The following is a 16,607-nucleotide window of genomic DNA, read 5'->3' on the forward strand; positions in this document are numbered from 1 at the left end:
GTCGTGTGCTAATTGTGCTATGGATTTAATATATAACGAGTCAGATGTTAGTTATATATGTTAGTATAGTTGATTTTGAAGAAGATTTGATGCAAATACATCTCTGATACTAAATAAGACCAAAATTGTCATAAAATGCTTTCAAACTGTACTTTTCATTCTGGGACTGTTCAGCTTTTACTTCCACTTCTGTATTTTCTTCTTCTGATGTCATAATGTGTGTGTATGTGACATTCGTGCGACAAACTCGAACGACTGACGCGTGGCGTCTGGTGTTGTCAAGAAGCGAACTGCGCGCGAGATGTCGGGTCGAGTCGGGAGGTCACCATTGACAACACATCTATCTGGAATGTCATGATCGGGTGGCGTGTGCTCGCATGGAGTCGTGTCGCGTTGCGTTGCGTCGGGTCGCGTGGCGTTTAAATAATGTGTTTCCGCCTTTACACTTTTTCGTACGACACGCTGGTTCTTGAACCAAAGTTCATTGGTATGGCCTAATTTCAACTAAAAATGCATAATCTATTATACAATTAAGTGATTTTTATAAAACCATCAGAAAACCTTTTGCTGTACATGAAATTTCTAATTACATTATAAACGACTTACGTATTAACGAGAGATACGACCTCCAACTGTTCAAAATTCGACCCTCAAAGGCCGGCAACGCACCCACTAAAAATGGGTGTATATGGGCTGCGATGACTGTCCATTTTAGGCTCGTTTGCCCCCCTATTATATAAAAGAAAAAAAAACATTTACCCTGTAGGTTAGGTTAGAAGTGTTTTATTTTATAATTTGTTACAAAAAATTACATATCATAAAATAAAAAACTTCTAACTTCTAAGAAAAATAAATGGACAAATAAGCAAGGATGCACTACTACATTCTATACTGGCCTGCAACACAGTTAGTGCCTTTCCGTTTTGCAACACAGTTAGTAAAAAATGTTACAACTTTGCAAGGGAAAAGATCAGTGACCAATTTTAGTTATTATAAAGTATATATATATATCACAAAGTATGTCATAAAGTATCTACGCCTAGATTATAGCACTCCTTGAATATTATCGCCACTCCCGAATGGTATAAATGATCCATGGAATAAAATGTCCATAGTGTAATCTATTGCGTCACGTCGACTATTCATCAAAGATTTTATGACAACTTAAAAAAAAAATATAATAAGCTCGAAGCTTATAAAATATATTATTTGTTTACGTATGTAAGAAAAATATTTTGTGAAAGAAAAGTTATTTTTGCTTTTCATATGTAATAAATTTTTCGTCTGTGGAGTTCAGACATCACTAAATCTTGTAATAAACTAAATGTTATTGCTCAAGTCAGCGTGATGCGTTTTCAATTTTTCTTCGAAGGCCTTCCGTTTCAATTTGAACTAAATTGAATTAATCGCAAAACAAACTCTGGATTAAATAACCACATTAAAAAAGCTTTCGCGTGTAATCGAATGAATTTTGAATGTAATTTTTTAATAAGTTTGAAAAAGTAATTTGTCAATCAAATGCATAATCTTTATTGTACATTATCATACAGCAGATGTGAGCTTTCGTAATTTTGCACTCGTTTACAAAATACTATAACTACTCAAGGCAGATAAGATTTAAATTAATTTATTAATAAAATTTTCGAAAGCAAGCTTCATAGCAAAATGGTATTATATAATAAAAATAAATTCAAAACAACATAACCGCCGCTGAAACGTGTCGACCCCATAGGGACTTACTTAATTTGAAATATTTAAAAAATTTCCCTGTAGCACAAAAACAAATAACCTCCATATCTCTTTTAATTACAAACCACACACGCTCGTATTACATGGAAACATCATTATGATTGGAAATATTATTCTGTAAAATTCTACAAAGCGCTTAGGTCCATAAAATCCATTTGCTACTTGATTTTTTGGCATCCAAACTTAAATGATAAACCTGTTGTTTTATGTGTCAATTAAGTGCTGTTAATTCTACGCCCAGTGGATTTCAGATTTCCGGGAAACAAAAATCTATTCCGTAGTGGGCGCTACATTTTAAGTCCGATTCGGATGTCTATACTAAGTATTTAATTAGTTAATATTATAATTTTAAGTATTAACCTTAACACAAAAAGAGGGGTGTTATAACCTTAACTGTCTATGGCAATCAAAAGTCAAAAATCATTTAATCATATAGGTAACACAATGTAGACTTATGAACGTCAAAAAAAGAAATGTATATGAAATGCTTCTAACTTTACATTTAGCGCCAGTTCTCAAATCAAGGGCGTAGAACGGACGAGAACTGGCAATAAACTCTCCGTCACTCTTTTTAATCGCCATGTTTTTTTTTACACAACATTTGTAAGGAGCTGCAACCATGTTCCACATGACATCTTAAGTAATTAATAATAATGACATAAATTAAAAACAAAGACTTGTCTTCTATCAGCAGGAGGCATGGTGAAATAGGAGCACGCACTTACATTCTAGTGGGAACAACACGCAAACACATAGTCGAAATAACTAACATCACCGCATACACGAATTCAAGTACGACCAGTCACCACAAGTAGCACCCGTTCACGAGTATGACGCATGGCCAGCCATCGGCCCCCTAGCCATATTTTAGGGAGAGAGACAACCCGACGCATGGACGCCGCCACAAGCAATGACATTTAAGCTAGCATGACGATCCTTGAAATGTGAACTTAGCTACATATGAAAATAATAATAATACTACTTACACTGAAATAATTTGATACCACATGGAGCACGTTTTGTTCCCGTAGCTTGTAATCGTAGCTGCTAAACAAAATATTATAATGAACCAAAAGCTAGGGATTTATTAGAAAGTTCTTCGGTACAATATATAAAGATCAGTATCGTCTGACGTATCAGTCATCCTTTGTTATTGCTCTGGCAGACACGACGTGGATTTTAATGATTAAATTTGTTAATTTGTAAACATAATTAATCCTAAATGACGAAAGGTATCTGTTAAAAAATATTCATATAAGATGAGAGTATATATTCTCAAAATGATTTCTATACCTAAAATACGTATTCCTCCATCCTTAAAGTTAATCACTCAGCAAAGGTAACAGTCGTAACACTATAAAATTTTATGTGAGCCTAAATAGATAAAGTTTAGGCCCTAGATTTTAATTCCACGGCAGTGAAAACCCTAATTAAGGTACCCACATTTTAGTGCCACGGTAATTCATTAGTGTTTATTGTAACGACTGACAAAGCCTAGTAGGTACCAACCGTTGATATAACTTCTTTGGCCAATTAAAACAGATTCGATAACAAATTATTAATTCGCAACACAATCCTTTGATAGTCCACTGTCAAAGTGTCTTTGTGTTGTAACTAACAACTAAGTTATAATACACAATCATAACTTATTATTCTGAAATTCATCGTAAAATTTGAGTATTCATACTTATGGACAAAGTTGTTCATTATTATGTGATTATAAGTTTTTTTAGAGCAGTGTTGGCCTACTGGCTTCAGCGTGCGACTCTCATCCCTGAGGTCGTAGGTTCGATTCCCGGCTGTGCACCAATAGACTTTCTTTTTATATTTAACATTCGCTTGGACGGTGAAGGAAAACATCGTGAGGCTTGCTTGTCTTATACCCAAAAAGTCGAATGCGTGTGTCAGGCACAGGAGGCTGATCACCTACTTGCCTACTAGATTGACAAACGTTCATGGAACAGATACAGCAATCTGAGGCCCAGACCTAAAAAGGTTGTAGCTGATTTTTGATTTTTTGATCTGATCTGAAACGTTTTCGTTCGTCAGAGTTACTTTGCTAATCCGAACCCTACGAAAAAGTCTTTTCTTCTCTTAAAAAACCAAAAAAATCTTAAAATTCGGTTTAGACAGATATTACCCCTTCGACACATAAACTCTACCTCGTATATTAGAATAGATTAGATTTTGCCAAACGTTGTACACAGTAAAATATGTTACAGTATTTTTTAAAATCCATTAAATATTGTATACACAGTATTTAAACACGCATACGTACATCAAAATAATTTCGGATATCGATCAAATTGGACCTCAGAACATAAAAAACTTTCCCAAAGTTTTATTTTTGTATTCAATACTATTCGAAAGCGACTAGTGAACCCGATGAGTCGTTATAATAAATTATAATATTACGTATCATAGATTAGGTATTTCATATATCATTAACATTGAAAGATTCGTTCAATAAGAATCTTGTGAAAATTTATCAACTGATTGGCTCGTTTGGTGTCTTGGGACAATGGGACAAGTCTACTCAAGTATTCATAGAAAAATAAATCTTAAGATATCTTTCTCAAGTTTATTCCAACCAATTTCAAAAACTAGCAGTAGTTTTTGTTTATACGATATATAATAAGCGTACGGGGACGGCTATAAAAGCCAGCTATCGCCGCTCATGAACAAGCTTTCTGTTAGTAAGTGTATTGTCTTTATGGGTAAAGTACGCTCTTTTTAAATACCTGGAGGTCGTATCTCTTTGAAACGATCAACACTGGGAGCTGATTCCACAGATTGTAATAAATAGTTTGAAATCCGTAGTGAAGATATTTTTACCGTTTTCATTAGAAATATCGATCTCATTTTAATCAAATGTTGACTCCGGCCAAAATTGCCCAATCTAAGAAACAAATTACAATGAAATTCCTTCAAGATCAACGTTCCCATTACACGAAAATTGTTACAACGGATACAAATTGCAAACATTCTTAAAATGCGTAGAATTGAATATTAAATAAAGCATTATCTTTTATTTCCATATTATATCAGTTTTATTTAATGTTTTTCCTTAAACCAGATGTTACGGAAGCCCAGGTGTGGCTAATTCCCAAATTAAAGGATATTAGGAATGAAAACGGTCCTAAGTTTTGTATTAAGCTTAATTGCTTCTTTTAGTTCGCTGTAAATAGGTGTAATTACTATAGTAATTTTCTTATAAACAAGCATTAAAATATTACTAAGAGCCTTGAATTATAAGTCAAAACAAGGAATAAATGCTGTATCAAAAAGTGTTTGGATATGTTATGTTTTTTATCAGGAATAACAATCATGTCGTATAAATTTTAGTGTCGATACTAAAACACACTGTAAACTTGAGAATACGCGTAGCATTTCCGGTTTGCTACGCAATCAAATGTTACAATCTACTGCGTTCGATGTAGCTCTATCTATACTAATATTATAAAGAGGAAAGGTTTGATTTTTTGTTTGTTTGAAATGAATAGACTCCGAAACTACTGGACCGATTACAAAAATTCTTTCACCGTTGGCAAGCTACACTATTCCCAAATGATATAGGCTATGTTTTATTTTCAAAAAAATTAGGGATGCTTACTCAAACTTGAATAATTTAACCCACGATGTAAAAAAGTAAACAAAAAACTTCCTTCAATCGTGTGCGCTCCGAAAACTATTAATGATAGAACAAAATGATCTATCACAATTTTTCAGGACACTTCACTATCTATAAAAAATGTCGCCACAGCATGTCTCTATCTTTTATAGTTACGTCACAATAAGCGTCCTTTTATTATTATTTTTTATTACAATACCACCGCTAGAAAAGGCTCTTTATTCGTACCTAGGTATTGATCCTTATCAAAATAAATACCAACGTTTCACATAAGCTACAATTTAATGGCATAACCACCAAAAAAGCATGGTGGATTGGTGTTCTACTGCCGTTTCTCTTGAATAGTTTACTACTATGTAATATAACAAAAATCTTAGCCACAGCAACGCTTGGCCGAGTCTACTAGTTCAAGATAAAGTGTAAACCTCAAAAAGGAATCATTATATTAGAATTTGGACAAAAAACGTCACACCGTAGTTAGTGAAATTCCTGCAATGTTCCCTTAATTATTTACTTAGAAAAATAAGTTCTAAATGGGAAAATTTCCGCTATCAAACAAACAAAAATGTTTATAATTTATTATTATTAGAAAATAAGTAGTTGATAATTTGATATTTTCACTATCTAAGAGTAACTCTAAATTCTGTTTAACCTAAAGCAATTTAATACGACTCGATTACAATGTCATGATATCGCAAACTTGTAACAACAAGATTATTATTATTAAATCAAAGATGGGTTACTCCTAGAGAGTCTAACTTTTCTATTTTATATAATCTTCTGAGTTTATTTGATAAAATTGAAACCCTTGTTATTTAAGGCTCATTCCTTAATATAAAATTATAGGATTCATTTGTTTTCTTTTATCATAAGGCGTACATAAATTGTTAATGATTGTAATAAAATCATCTCTTTTTCAGATACGTTGCGATAGTCAAGCCACTCCAGCACAGGTTGAGCCGTCGTGTGGCGAGAGCAGCATTATTCACAGTGTGGTTTGCTAGTGCATTGTTAGCGATACCCAGTCTACTCTACTCTGATACTTATAAGAAAAAGTAAGTATTTTTAATCCTTCTTGCGTATGCAACTTGGAAAATGAATGGGAAAACGTAAGGCGCGTTTGTGAGACTGAGAGATGCTTATGAATATTATTTGGTTACAAGAACTATTGTATAACAAAAGCAATGAATATGTTGCACCTTATGCCCATGTGAATGTTGCGAAAGTGTATGTGTGTGTGAACATAATCAGTCTTGTCTCGGCAACATCTATATATATAAAAGAAAGTCGTGTTTGTTACAACACTTATAACTCGAGAACGGCTGGACCGATTGCCATGGTTTTTGATTTGTTGGATTTGTTTCCGTCCCGAATAGCAGAATAAGCAATAAAATATCGGATAAGTTATCGAATAACAATAAATAAATTAATTAATTTTACGAATGCAAAAACCATATGGTGCCATCTGTTGACAAAACTACGCATCATTTTACGTCGAATTCGTGTCAGTTCAAGAAATTCCGATCTTGAGGTGAATGAGGAGATGCATAACCATGCTTTGATCCTGATCAAAAGATGTTGGATATCAGAAAGTGCTTAACATGCAGTATCGCCATATTGACGCTAGAGAGAAGATGCCTAATGTGTAAAACTGCCATTCTTCTTTCGCAATGGCAAGCAATAAAACATTTCTGTATTTTCAAAAAAGTTATTATGTATTAATGTAATACTTAACATTAATGAAATCCTAAAATAAGTTAAATTAAAGTAACAACGATATTATAAGGTTGTAGGGCGGAACGAAGTTAGCCAGGTCAGCTAGTTTTACATAAATATGTAATGTGGTGGGATTTAATAGCTTAATAATAAGACATAACATCGATGTATTATGTCAAGTCGTCTTTACTTACATTATAAAGAGGAGAGATTTGTATGTTTCTAACGAATATACTCATAAGCTACTGGACTGATTTAAAAAAATATTTTACCGTGCTTTATATCATTGAGCGTATGTTATATTTCTTTCTAAAATATTTAAATACAATTCCCAGCATTTTATTAGCCGGTTCAGGTCGCTATTATAAACAATAATTTCCCACTGTTTCCCGATTTCCACTTGGTTTTCATTTATGGATTAAGGAGAAGTTTAATAATTACATATTTGAAGAATTATATGTATAATCTCGATGTGTAGTATAAAGTCGTTTTACATGATCTGTATGCTTATTTTTAAATACACTCTGGAATTTTCTTTCACTGGAATATCTTCCGCGGATTTCATAATAAAGCAAACTGCGTAGAAATAATAAATCAAAGATGTCTATTTCTACATAAATCTATCAAAAAATACTTAGGTCTTAAAAGTATTTTCAAAGTTACATTCGCACTCATGATTTATTTGTCAGAACTTCAAACGCCATACCACGCTCTTATCATAAATCAAATAATTCTAAAAACTTAATTTTATGTATGGTTATCAAAGTAATGCTTTAAAATAAATAAATTTTACAAATCTCACAGAATTTCGTTTAAATTATATATGAATTGTAATCTTTTAATAACCAAATTATTCAATTAATTATGTAAGTGGCTGTGATTGTAATGTAACGGTCATGTTAAATAATATATGTTCCAAATTTTCTCTTCAACGCGAAAATTATATTTCCAAGGCTGCATTCGGGTTGCGGCATTCATTTCGAGAATTGGCCATAAAATCTGTATAAACAAGGAAGTGGTACCTGGGTTTATGACCGTCTACATTTGTCATGAAAAATGAGATGAAAGTCTTTTGTCTATGTCATAAAAACACCGCAATGAAAAGTGCTTTTAAGATTATTAATTTCATCAATTCATTCTTGCTGTTGTATTTTAAGTTAAAAATAGACTGTTATTACTTTAAAGCGTACAGAAGTTATGTAAATTTTTTAAAAACACGTATAAGATTAAATTAACTAAATAGGCAGAAATATATTTAAGTGAAGTGACAGAAACGTTTCCATTAATAGTTAAATAGGTAACCTACTTAATTTCTTGAAATAACTCATTACTCAACTCACTCGCAGTTATAGAACAATTCCGAGGATTCAGAGAATTACTTATTACGATAATAATTTTAACTATATTACTATAATTTTTACTAAAACCTTTAAGGTCGTCGTTTATTAGTCTTACTAAACCTTTAACCTTGTAACAGTTTATTTGAACGGTAAATTTAAAACAAAATTTTAGACGTTTCTGTAAAATGAATAACAACATGTTGTTACGAATAATGTATGTACATATTCAGAATATAATTAATAACTATAGTTTCAAGCGTATCCTAATTTAACATAAATAAATACAGGTGAACCTTAGTTGAGATAACATTTAAACCCGACTAACTGAATTGTTATTTAACATACAAACCTTTAAAATACAATATGCGTTAGGCCCGATTTACATTATCTTAGTGTTTAGGAGAGTGCTTTAGGATAGTACTTTAGTTGAAACATGTAAACGCTACTTGCTTTAGTAAACGCTACGCTAAAGAAGGCAAGTTCTTCAAGTTGTACTAAAGCACTCTCCTAAACACTAAGATAATGTAAATCGGCCTTTATAACAAGTAACATTTAATTTAGATAAAAAAATGTAGTTTTTATTATTTAACTACGTACTGAAAGTCTTGAGGGGTGTAGTGTGCAACCCAAGTGTACTCCAAGAACTGGGTTTCTTAGTACCTATGGGATATGTGCGACGGCGAATGCCGAGGTTATTTGCGATACCAAGGTCAAGAACCAGTCGTTGCACAGATCCCCATTATCAAAGACGTTGCGCCTACTGAATGCTGTCTCCGACATTATCGACATATTTATATGTTCGCAGAGTGAATTCATAGTAGCGATATTGTGTATATTATGTGTTTAATTATATATGTACTTTATATTAATATTAATATATTAATTTTATTTACACAAATACAGTATTTACAATTTCTTAACCTATAAAGTAATAATTAAAATAATTAAAAATAAATAAAATGAAAATCAAAACAAATTTAAAATGTTTGGTCCCTGTGGCAGTGTACCTTTAACGCTGGCAGCATTTCCTCGCTGTATTGCGAGACTTATTCTTTGAGCCAGGAAAGTGCCAGCTCTGCGGTCACCGGTACTATCTACCAGGCGCCAACTTAAATCTTTAATAAGCGCCTGTGTACTTTATTATATTTAATTTAATGTTCCTCGACATAATCGTATTGGCATAGTCTGTAAGGATAATGTATGTATTTCTGTAATAAATAAATATCAGTTATGTTAGACCCATATAACTGTCATATTTATAATTTAATTTCAACGACATTGACAGTTTTAGGAACAACCCAACCACTTCAACGAGAAATCCATTACGTTTTTGACAAACGGAAGTAATGCTTAGCTCTGATCCTCGACTCGAATCTTACCCTAATAAGTGTTCAAATGAATCTACCACATCACAGAACCGAAATTCCACTTAGCACAAACTTAAACATCAAATAACGGAAATGTGGTGGCTTTTCGGGTGCGTCGTGTAAGTTATAATCAAATAAATGAAAACACTTTCGAGCACGGGATTTCAACTGAATAATTAAATATAATTGACCTATTTTTGCTGGGAATAATGAATTATTTAAGTGACTTAAATAATTCATAATAACATTACTATTGGTCTAAGATCCCGCTATACAACGACCTTCACCGAGATGCTTATTTAATGAAACTTATTTTATATATAATTTAATATGTCAATAAATATAATCCATATGGGTTGCCTAGCAAATTTCAGTCCAGAGTATGTTTAATTAATTTAAAAAAAAATTTTTTTTTAAACATTTCACCGGTATGATTATTAGATAAATTCTATACCAATCGAAAGTATGAAGCCCATAGAATATGCAAACGTTAGGTTGTTTTTAATCAATTAATTATTTATGTGTATATTTTTTATGTGACACTAAAGTATATATACATCTTTAGTATAAAAGAAGGTTATAGTGATACATATATAATACTACCCTGATTAAAAATATTGATTGAAAAAAGTTCAAAAAATTTACTACATGCAAATTATAATTTTTTTTTTTTTAAATATTAATTAAACATACTCTGGACTGAAATTTGCTAGGCAACCCATATGGATTATATTTATTGACATATTAAATTAAATATAAAATAAGTTTCATTAAATAAGCATCTCGGTGAAGGTCGTTGTATAGCGGGATCTTATACTATATTGTCCGGGTATATTTAAATGAATTCGCGGTTTTATCAGTCTAAGAATTTCTAGTAAATTGTAAACTTAAACAAAAGACAATATTATAAGAATCGGCTAGCGATATCACTAGACATCGTCATAAAAATAAGAAGCTATTACTTATTTATTATTTAGAAAAAAATTGGTGTTACAAAATTTGGCCTCAGTTTTTTGTATCTGATGGCTTTCGTTATTTTTAACAATTACAGGAACTTTGTAAGACCTTAAAAATATTAATTATTTCAAGATATGATGGAATTAAAATGTCTATTGGAGGCCGCCCAAGTAAGCTTTTGTAAGGGTCACTAAACAATCACGACCAAGTAAATTAACCAAAGTACCTGCCAACGTTGTTAAAACTTTCTTTCGAAGTTTTAATTTACTCGTTATCTTATTGGAATGTTATGAATAAAAATGTTGTGTTTCTTATTATTAAATTTGTTTTTGTCCGTGGTCGCTACTTGGTAAGGTTTATTCATTTCTAGTTAAATATAGAATCTCTTGCACTTGCGTGTTTTTGAAACAACACGAAATTTTATACATTTTTATAAACAAACGTTCCTTCACTCAAAATACTATATCTCACAAACTATATGTAATAATACGGCAGTTGCCAAATTTATACACGCGTCTTTTAAAGGTTAGGGCTAACTAAAAATCTTATTTATTTAATACTAGTAGCGTTATCTATGTGTCAGCCTACGAACTTTTCAGCCCACCTTATATGTAAGTAACGGGTTAGTTAGTAGTAGTTAGGTAGTAACTTTATATATCATCTAATAAGGGTAGTCGCTGACCTAATTCTACCGTCACCCATGGACACTCTTAATGCCAGAGGTATCGGGAGTGCTTCGCCGGCCTTTTAAGAATTGGTATAGTAAGAGAAGAGCTCTTGAAGGACCCTAACTCGTATTGGTTCGGAAATACCTAGACCTGCAGCTGGTTCCACATAGCGATGGGGGGCGAAATTAATGCCTTAGAAAATGCTGTTGCTCAAGGTGATGTAGGTGGAATTTCATATTCTGCCTACTGCTCTGAACTACTCCTCTGAACACTCTCCAAGGTAAATGCGGTCGTGACTATCGTCGACTATTCGAATAACTTTTCAGCCTTGCGATTCTGTAACTCACTTTTCGAACTCACACAGCGGTTTTCACAGCGGCGGTCGCGCTAGAATCAGTCGTACAGCAGTCATTTTACGATTTGGCATTATGATAAACAATAAACTACAATCCCTCCTTATCAGAATGCCAAATCATAAACGACTGCTTCTTCGAAATATATTCGAATGACTATTCGAGGCTCATCCAATATAATATCTACCGCCGCCCATGGACACTGCCAGTAGGCTAGCGACTGTATTGCCAGCCTTTTACAAGTTTATCAGAGTATTTAACTCTGAGACTGATTTAATTTTTCTGACTAAAAAGATTTTACATTAACAGCCATCTAATTTTAATAATATTAAGTCTAATATAAACCTGTTTTAGAAAACAAAAGAATTTTCGGTTACCTAATTTATGACCGTAAACTTTGTCCCAAGGTACATTAATGGCGAGCGAGAAATATGTTTTATGAAGTGGCCAGATGGGAGCTATCCTACTTCTAAAACGGATTATTGGTAAGTCAATATTTCCTATTACTATATATATATACTATATATATACTATAGCCTGTTCCACATTTATATAGCACCTCGCTTTTGAGTATTTTGAAGGTGTGTGGTTTCCACATAAGAAAAATAATTCGATTCAAAACTTTACACTTTTATTAACAATGTATGTTGTCTGTCTTATAGTCTAGTCGACAAGTTGAAAATGGTACAAAATAGAGTTACTGCTCTTAAAATTATGTACGATAGCTCATTGGATCCGGAATGACGTCTAGAAAAATGTGCCAAAAGCGTGTATTAGCACATAAAAAATTAAAAAAGTTAAAATTTCCAACGGGAATAAATTAATTATAGTGTTCAGAATACACCATAATTTTTTCAAATTTAAAAAAAATATTTAATACCTTAAATAAATTAATTAATGTGCCGTACTCGCTTTTGACGCCACGCGCGAATCCTAAAAATGTCACGCGCAGACCTATTTTCAGCGTTAAATTAAAATTATAAATAATGGAGATAGAGTTCCGGGAGTTAGGAGTTTTTTATTGGAAATTTCCTCCTCTTTCAGAATCTTTTTTTGAAATTTCTTAAATATTAATAGTTACATATTAAATATTGGCAAAAAACGAAATGCCATTTTTTTCATCTTTAATTGTTTATAACTTTTGCAATTTTTTATGTGCTAAAACACGCTTTTGGCACATTTTTCTAGACGTCATTCCGGATCCAATGAGCTATTGCACATAATTTTAAGAGCAGTATCTCTATTTTGTACCATTTTCAACTTGTCGACTAGACTATTATGCTTAAACCAAAACTATACTTCTTGTGAAATAAAAAAAGTATACTGGGAAAGTGCAGCTCCCACACTAGGATTCCCTGTGTCGTGGGCAGGTAGTCTCTTCCATTTAACATTCTGATGAGCATAGGCATTCAGACAATATGGCCTCCGCTTGCAAAACCAAGGGGGCCGAGAAAATTGATACAATTGTAAAAGAAAAGTAGCAGCTCTCCTTGCCGCCTCAAACAAGGTCCTAGTCTCGCAGGAGACGACATTGGACTAGTGGCTTGAAAATTTCCATTTCCGGTCAAGCCGCGCTCGCTACGCAAAATTCAAAAATCATTTAATTATATAGGTAACACATTGTACACTTATGACTTGTCAGTAAAGAAATACACATTAATGCTTCTAATTTTACATTTAGTGCCAGTTCTCAAATCAAGGGCGTAGAACGGAAGAGAAGAACTGGCAATAAACTCTCCGCCACTCTTTTTAATCGCCATGTTTTTTTTACACAACGTTTGGAAGGAGTTGCAACCATTACACTATGTTCCACATGATATCTTAAGTAATTAATAATAATAACATAAATTTAAAAAACAAAGACTTGTCCTCTATCAGCAGGAGGCATGGTGAAATAGGAGCACGGACTTACATTCTCGTGGGAACAACACGCAAACACATAGTCGAAATAATTAACATCACCGCATACACGAATTCAAGTACGACCAGTCACCACAAGCAGCACCCGTTCACGAGCATGACGCATGGCCAGCCATCGGCCCCCTCGCCATATTTTAGGGAGAGAGACAACCCGATGCATGGACGCCGCCACAAGCAATGACATTTAAGCGAGCATGACGATGAGCTATCTGATAATATATAAGAGAATCGGTAATCAGGAATAAATGCTAAGTATTCGAGACGTTCAATTTGATATACTCGTGTTTCATTTAGATTTATTTAAATAAATGAAGCCCTATATAAAATATTTTTCAAGTGTTTCATGCAAATAGTAGCTTTATGAAGTCTGCAAACGCGAGCACGAAGCGGCATGGCGCGAATCTAATAATGCAAACCCTATTGAAGTGACCTTCCTGACAATACAGGCAAATGAGACCGATCCGAATTTCACGAGTATGACGCATGGCCGCCTTCCGGTGCTGGGCCGGGTATTCAGTGATTAGTTTGGTGAAGGATCGTACTTTTACGTTAGAGGAACAGTACACCATCCTCCCTCCACACACATCATCTTCTTATATTTAATTCACACAAGGTATTTTATTGAATACGTAATCAATTGACGTAAAAAATAATATTTCAATGAAACATTTCGTAGCTTAATTTGAATGTATGTGATTAACTTTCCCGTGAACTTATCTCCATTTAAGAAGACATTTAAAACCACGGTTTCCGGTTATCTCCCAAACGGAAGTCGTTAACCGATATAAGAAGCCTTGAAAAAGCCTTGAAATCTGTTACAAGAGCTTCCTGATTCTCGAGTTGTGTTATTATTGGGGTAAATAAAACACAAGAGAATTAAATAATGTAATTTATTCTTAAGATGAAGGCTTTGTTTAATTAATAGCTTGTTCGTTTTTTTTTAGAAAATATTAATAACAGGAGTAATTTAAGGCTACGCGCGGACCTCTAAACTCGACCCTCAGGTCGTGTGTTCGAATTACGGCAGTCAACCAATAGAGTTTTCTTTCTATGTATGCAATTTTACACTAGCCCGGACAGTGAAGTACAACATCGCGAGGAAACCAGCCTTAAGAAAAACAAGAAGTAGATAGAATAATTTGGGTGAAAAAGTTATAGCGGCTTTTGTTTTTTTTAAATTAATAATATAGTTAATAGTGGTTGCCTATAAGATATCGCTTGAAAGTAGTGAGGCCGTTCGTTGCCCTCCTTAATAATTAAATTCTCATTGTAATACAACGAAATGTTAAATGAATAAATATTGATTTATGTTTATAAATCAATAATTATTGTATTTAAGCTTTTATAAAAAAGACGGCGTGTGTCAGGCACAGGAGGATCACCTACTTGCCTATAAGGCAAATGATCATGAAACAGATTCAAAAATCTGTAGCCTAGACCTAAAAAGGTTGTAGCGCCACTGATTTATTTATTTTTATTAAAAAAAACGTACACTACTTAGTACAACATCATTTGACTTAGTTTCGGGAAGCACTTATTTATTGTGTACACACGATAAAATCACGGCCTAAATCTGACCCGTTACTAAACTAACTTATCAATTTAAACCCTTCTAAAATCTAAGCGAAGTGTTTATTGAAGTCATTTTATATTAAACCCCTTATAAACCATTACTCACCGAATGTGTGGGTCGAACCTTTAGTAGCCCATTAATAAATCATATAAAGAGTTGAACGAAGTAAGATTGTACCTGTAATTGCGTAGTGATTGACTTTGATGTATATATCTATAAATAATTTTGATGGTTTAAGTGTAAAGGTACTTTATAACATAATATACTGTATACTATTATAGTATGTAGTGGAACATGGTGTACTGGTTGCATCTCCTTACAAACAATTGCAAAGCAAAAAACTTGGCGATTAAAAACAGTGGCGGAGAGTTCATTGCCAGTTCTTCTCGTCCGTTCTACGCCCTTGATTTGGGAACTGGCAGTAAATGTAAAAAGAAGCAATTAATATGTATTTCTTTATTGACGTTCATAAGTGTACATTGATATACCTAAATAAATAAATGATTTGAATTTATAAAATGTGGACTAAAGAAAGTAACACCGTGGTGACAAACTTGAAATTAATTTAGCATAAACGAAAAAATATTTGATTTTATTTTATATTAATTGCATAGGTATACTAATTTTAGTGGACAAAATTACCTCGGAATTAGGTTGAGACCACTTTGAGAAACTGCCATGGCTTATCACAATATGCAAATACTGCAATTTCGTCAAAGTTCGTACCTTGTTTGAAGTGGTTTTACGAGAGATCCTGATGGGAATTAAATCTGCTGTATTGTGCTTAATAGTAGCCCGGTTTATATAATAGCATTAGGTTACAGCTGCGTTAAGGACTAGCCACGCGGGACTTCCTTCTCTGAGGTTATGCGCTGTTTAAAGTGCGTGATTTCACATTGCTCATACGATGAAGGGCAAGCACAGAAGCAAAAATCTGCGTGTCTCAGTGTGAACATGTACTTGCCTATAAAGAAAAAATATTAGATTCCTTCTGTATCTGATGGGTGTCGTCGATTTTTGGGTCTAAGGGATTCAAGAAAATAATGTACCATTCCCGACAGGTCGGCAACAGACTCGCTAGCGCCCGGCGTTGCAGGTGCCCATAAAAAAAAACAGCAACCAAATTTAGGTTGACTCCCGTAGTTCAATAATTGGTTTATGACATACTGGAGTCATCGTGCGTTTTTCGATAATCTCTCCCTAAGATATGGTTCCTCACGGCGTTACAGCGGTAGAAATTACAAAAAAATATTCATGAGTAAATTCAAATTCAAAAATCATTTATTCACGAAGGTAACACAATGCACACTTGTGATGTGTCATTAAAGAAATA

General features: G+C 33.3%; 1 protein-coding gene across 1 annotated transcript in view; it reads left to right on the plus strand.

Annotated features, from left to right (window-relative positions):
• Positions 1–16,607, plus strand: part of LOC125061008 (tachykinin-like peptides receptor 86C) — a 63,608-nt gene that overhangs the window by 26,554 nt on the left and 20,447 nt on the right. Inside the window, exons 5-6 of the mRNA XM_047666148.1 lie at positions 6,301–6,435; positions 12,189–12,266. Coding sequence (XP_047522104.1) covers positions 6,301–6,435; positions 12,189–12,266 — 213 coding nt within the window. The remainder of the gene's footprint in view (positions 1–6,300; positions 6,436–12,188; positions 12,267–16,607) is intronic.

The sequence above is a fragment of the Pieris napi genome, chromosome 22 (assembly GCF_905475465.1).
Source record: "Pieris napi chromosome 22, ilPieNapi1.2, whole genome shotgun sequence".
Taxonomy (NCBI): domain Eukaryota; kingdom Metazoa; phylum Arthropoda; class Insecta; order Lepidoptera; family Pieridae; genus Pieris; species Pieris napi.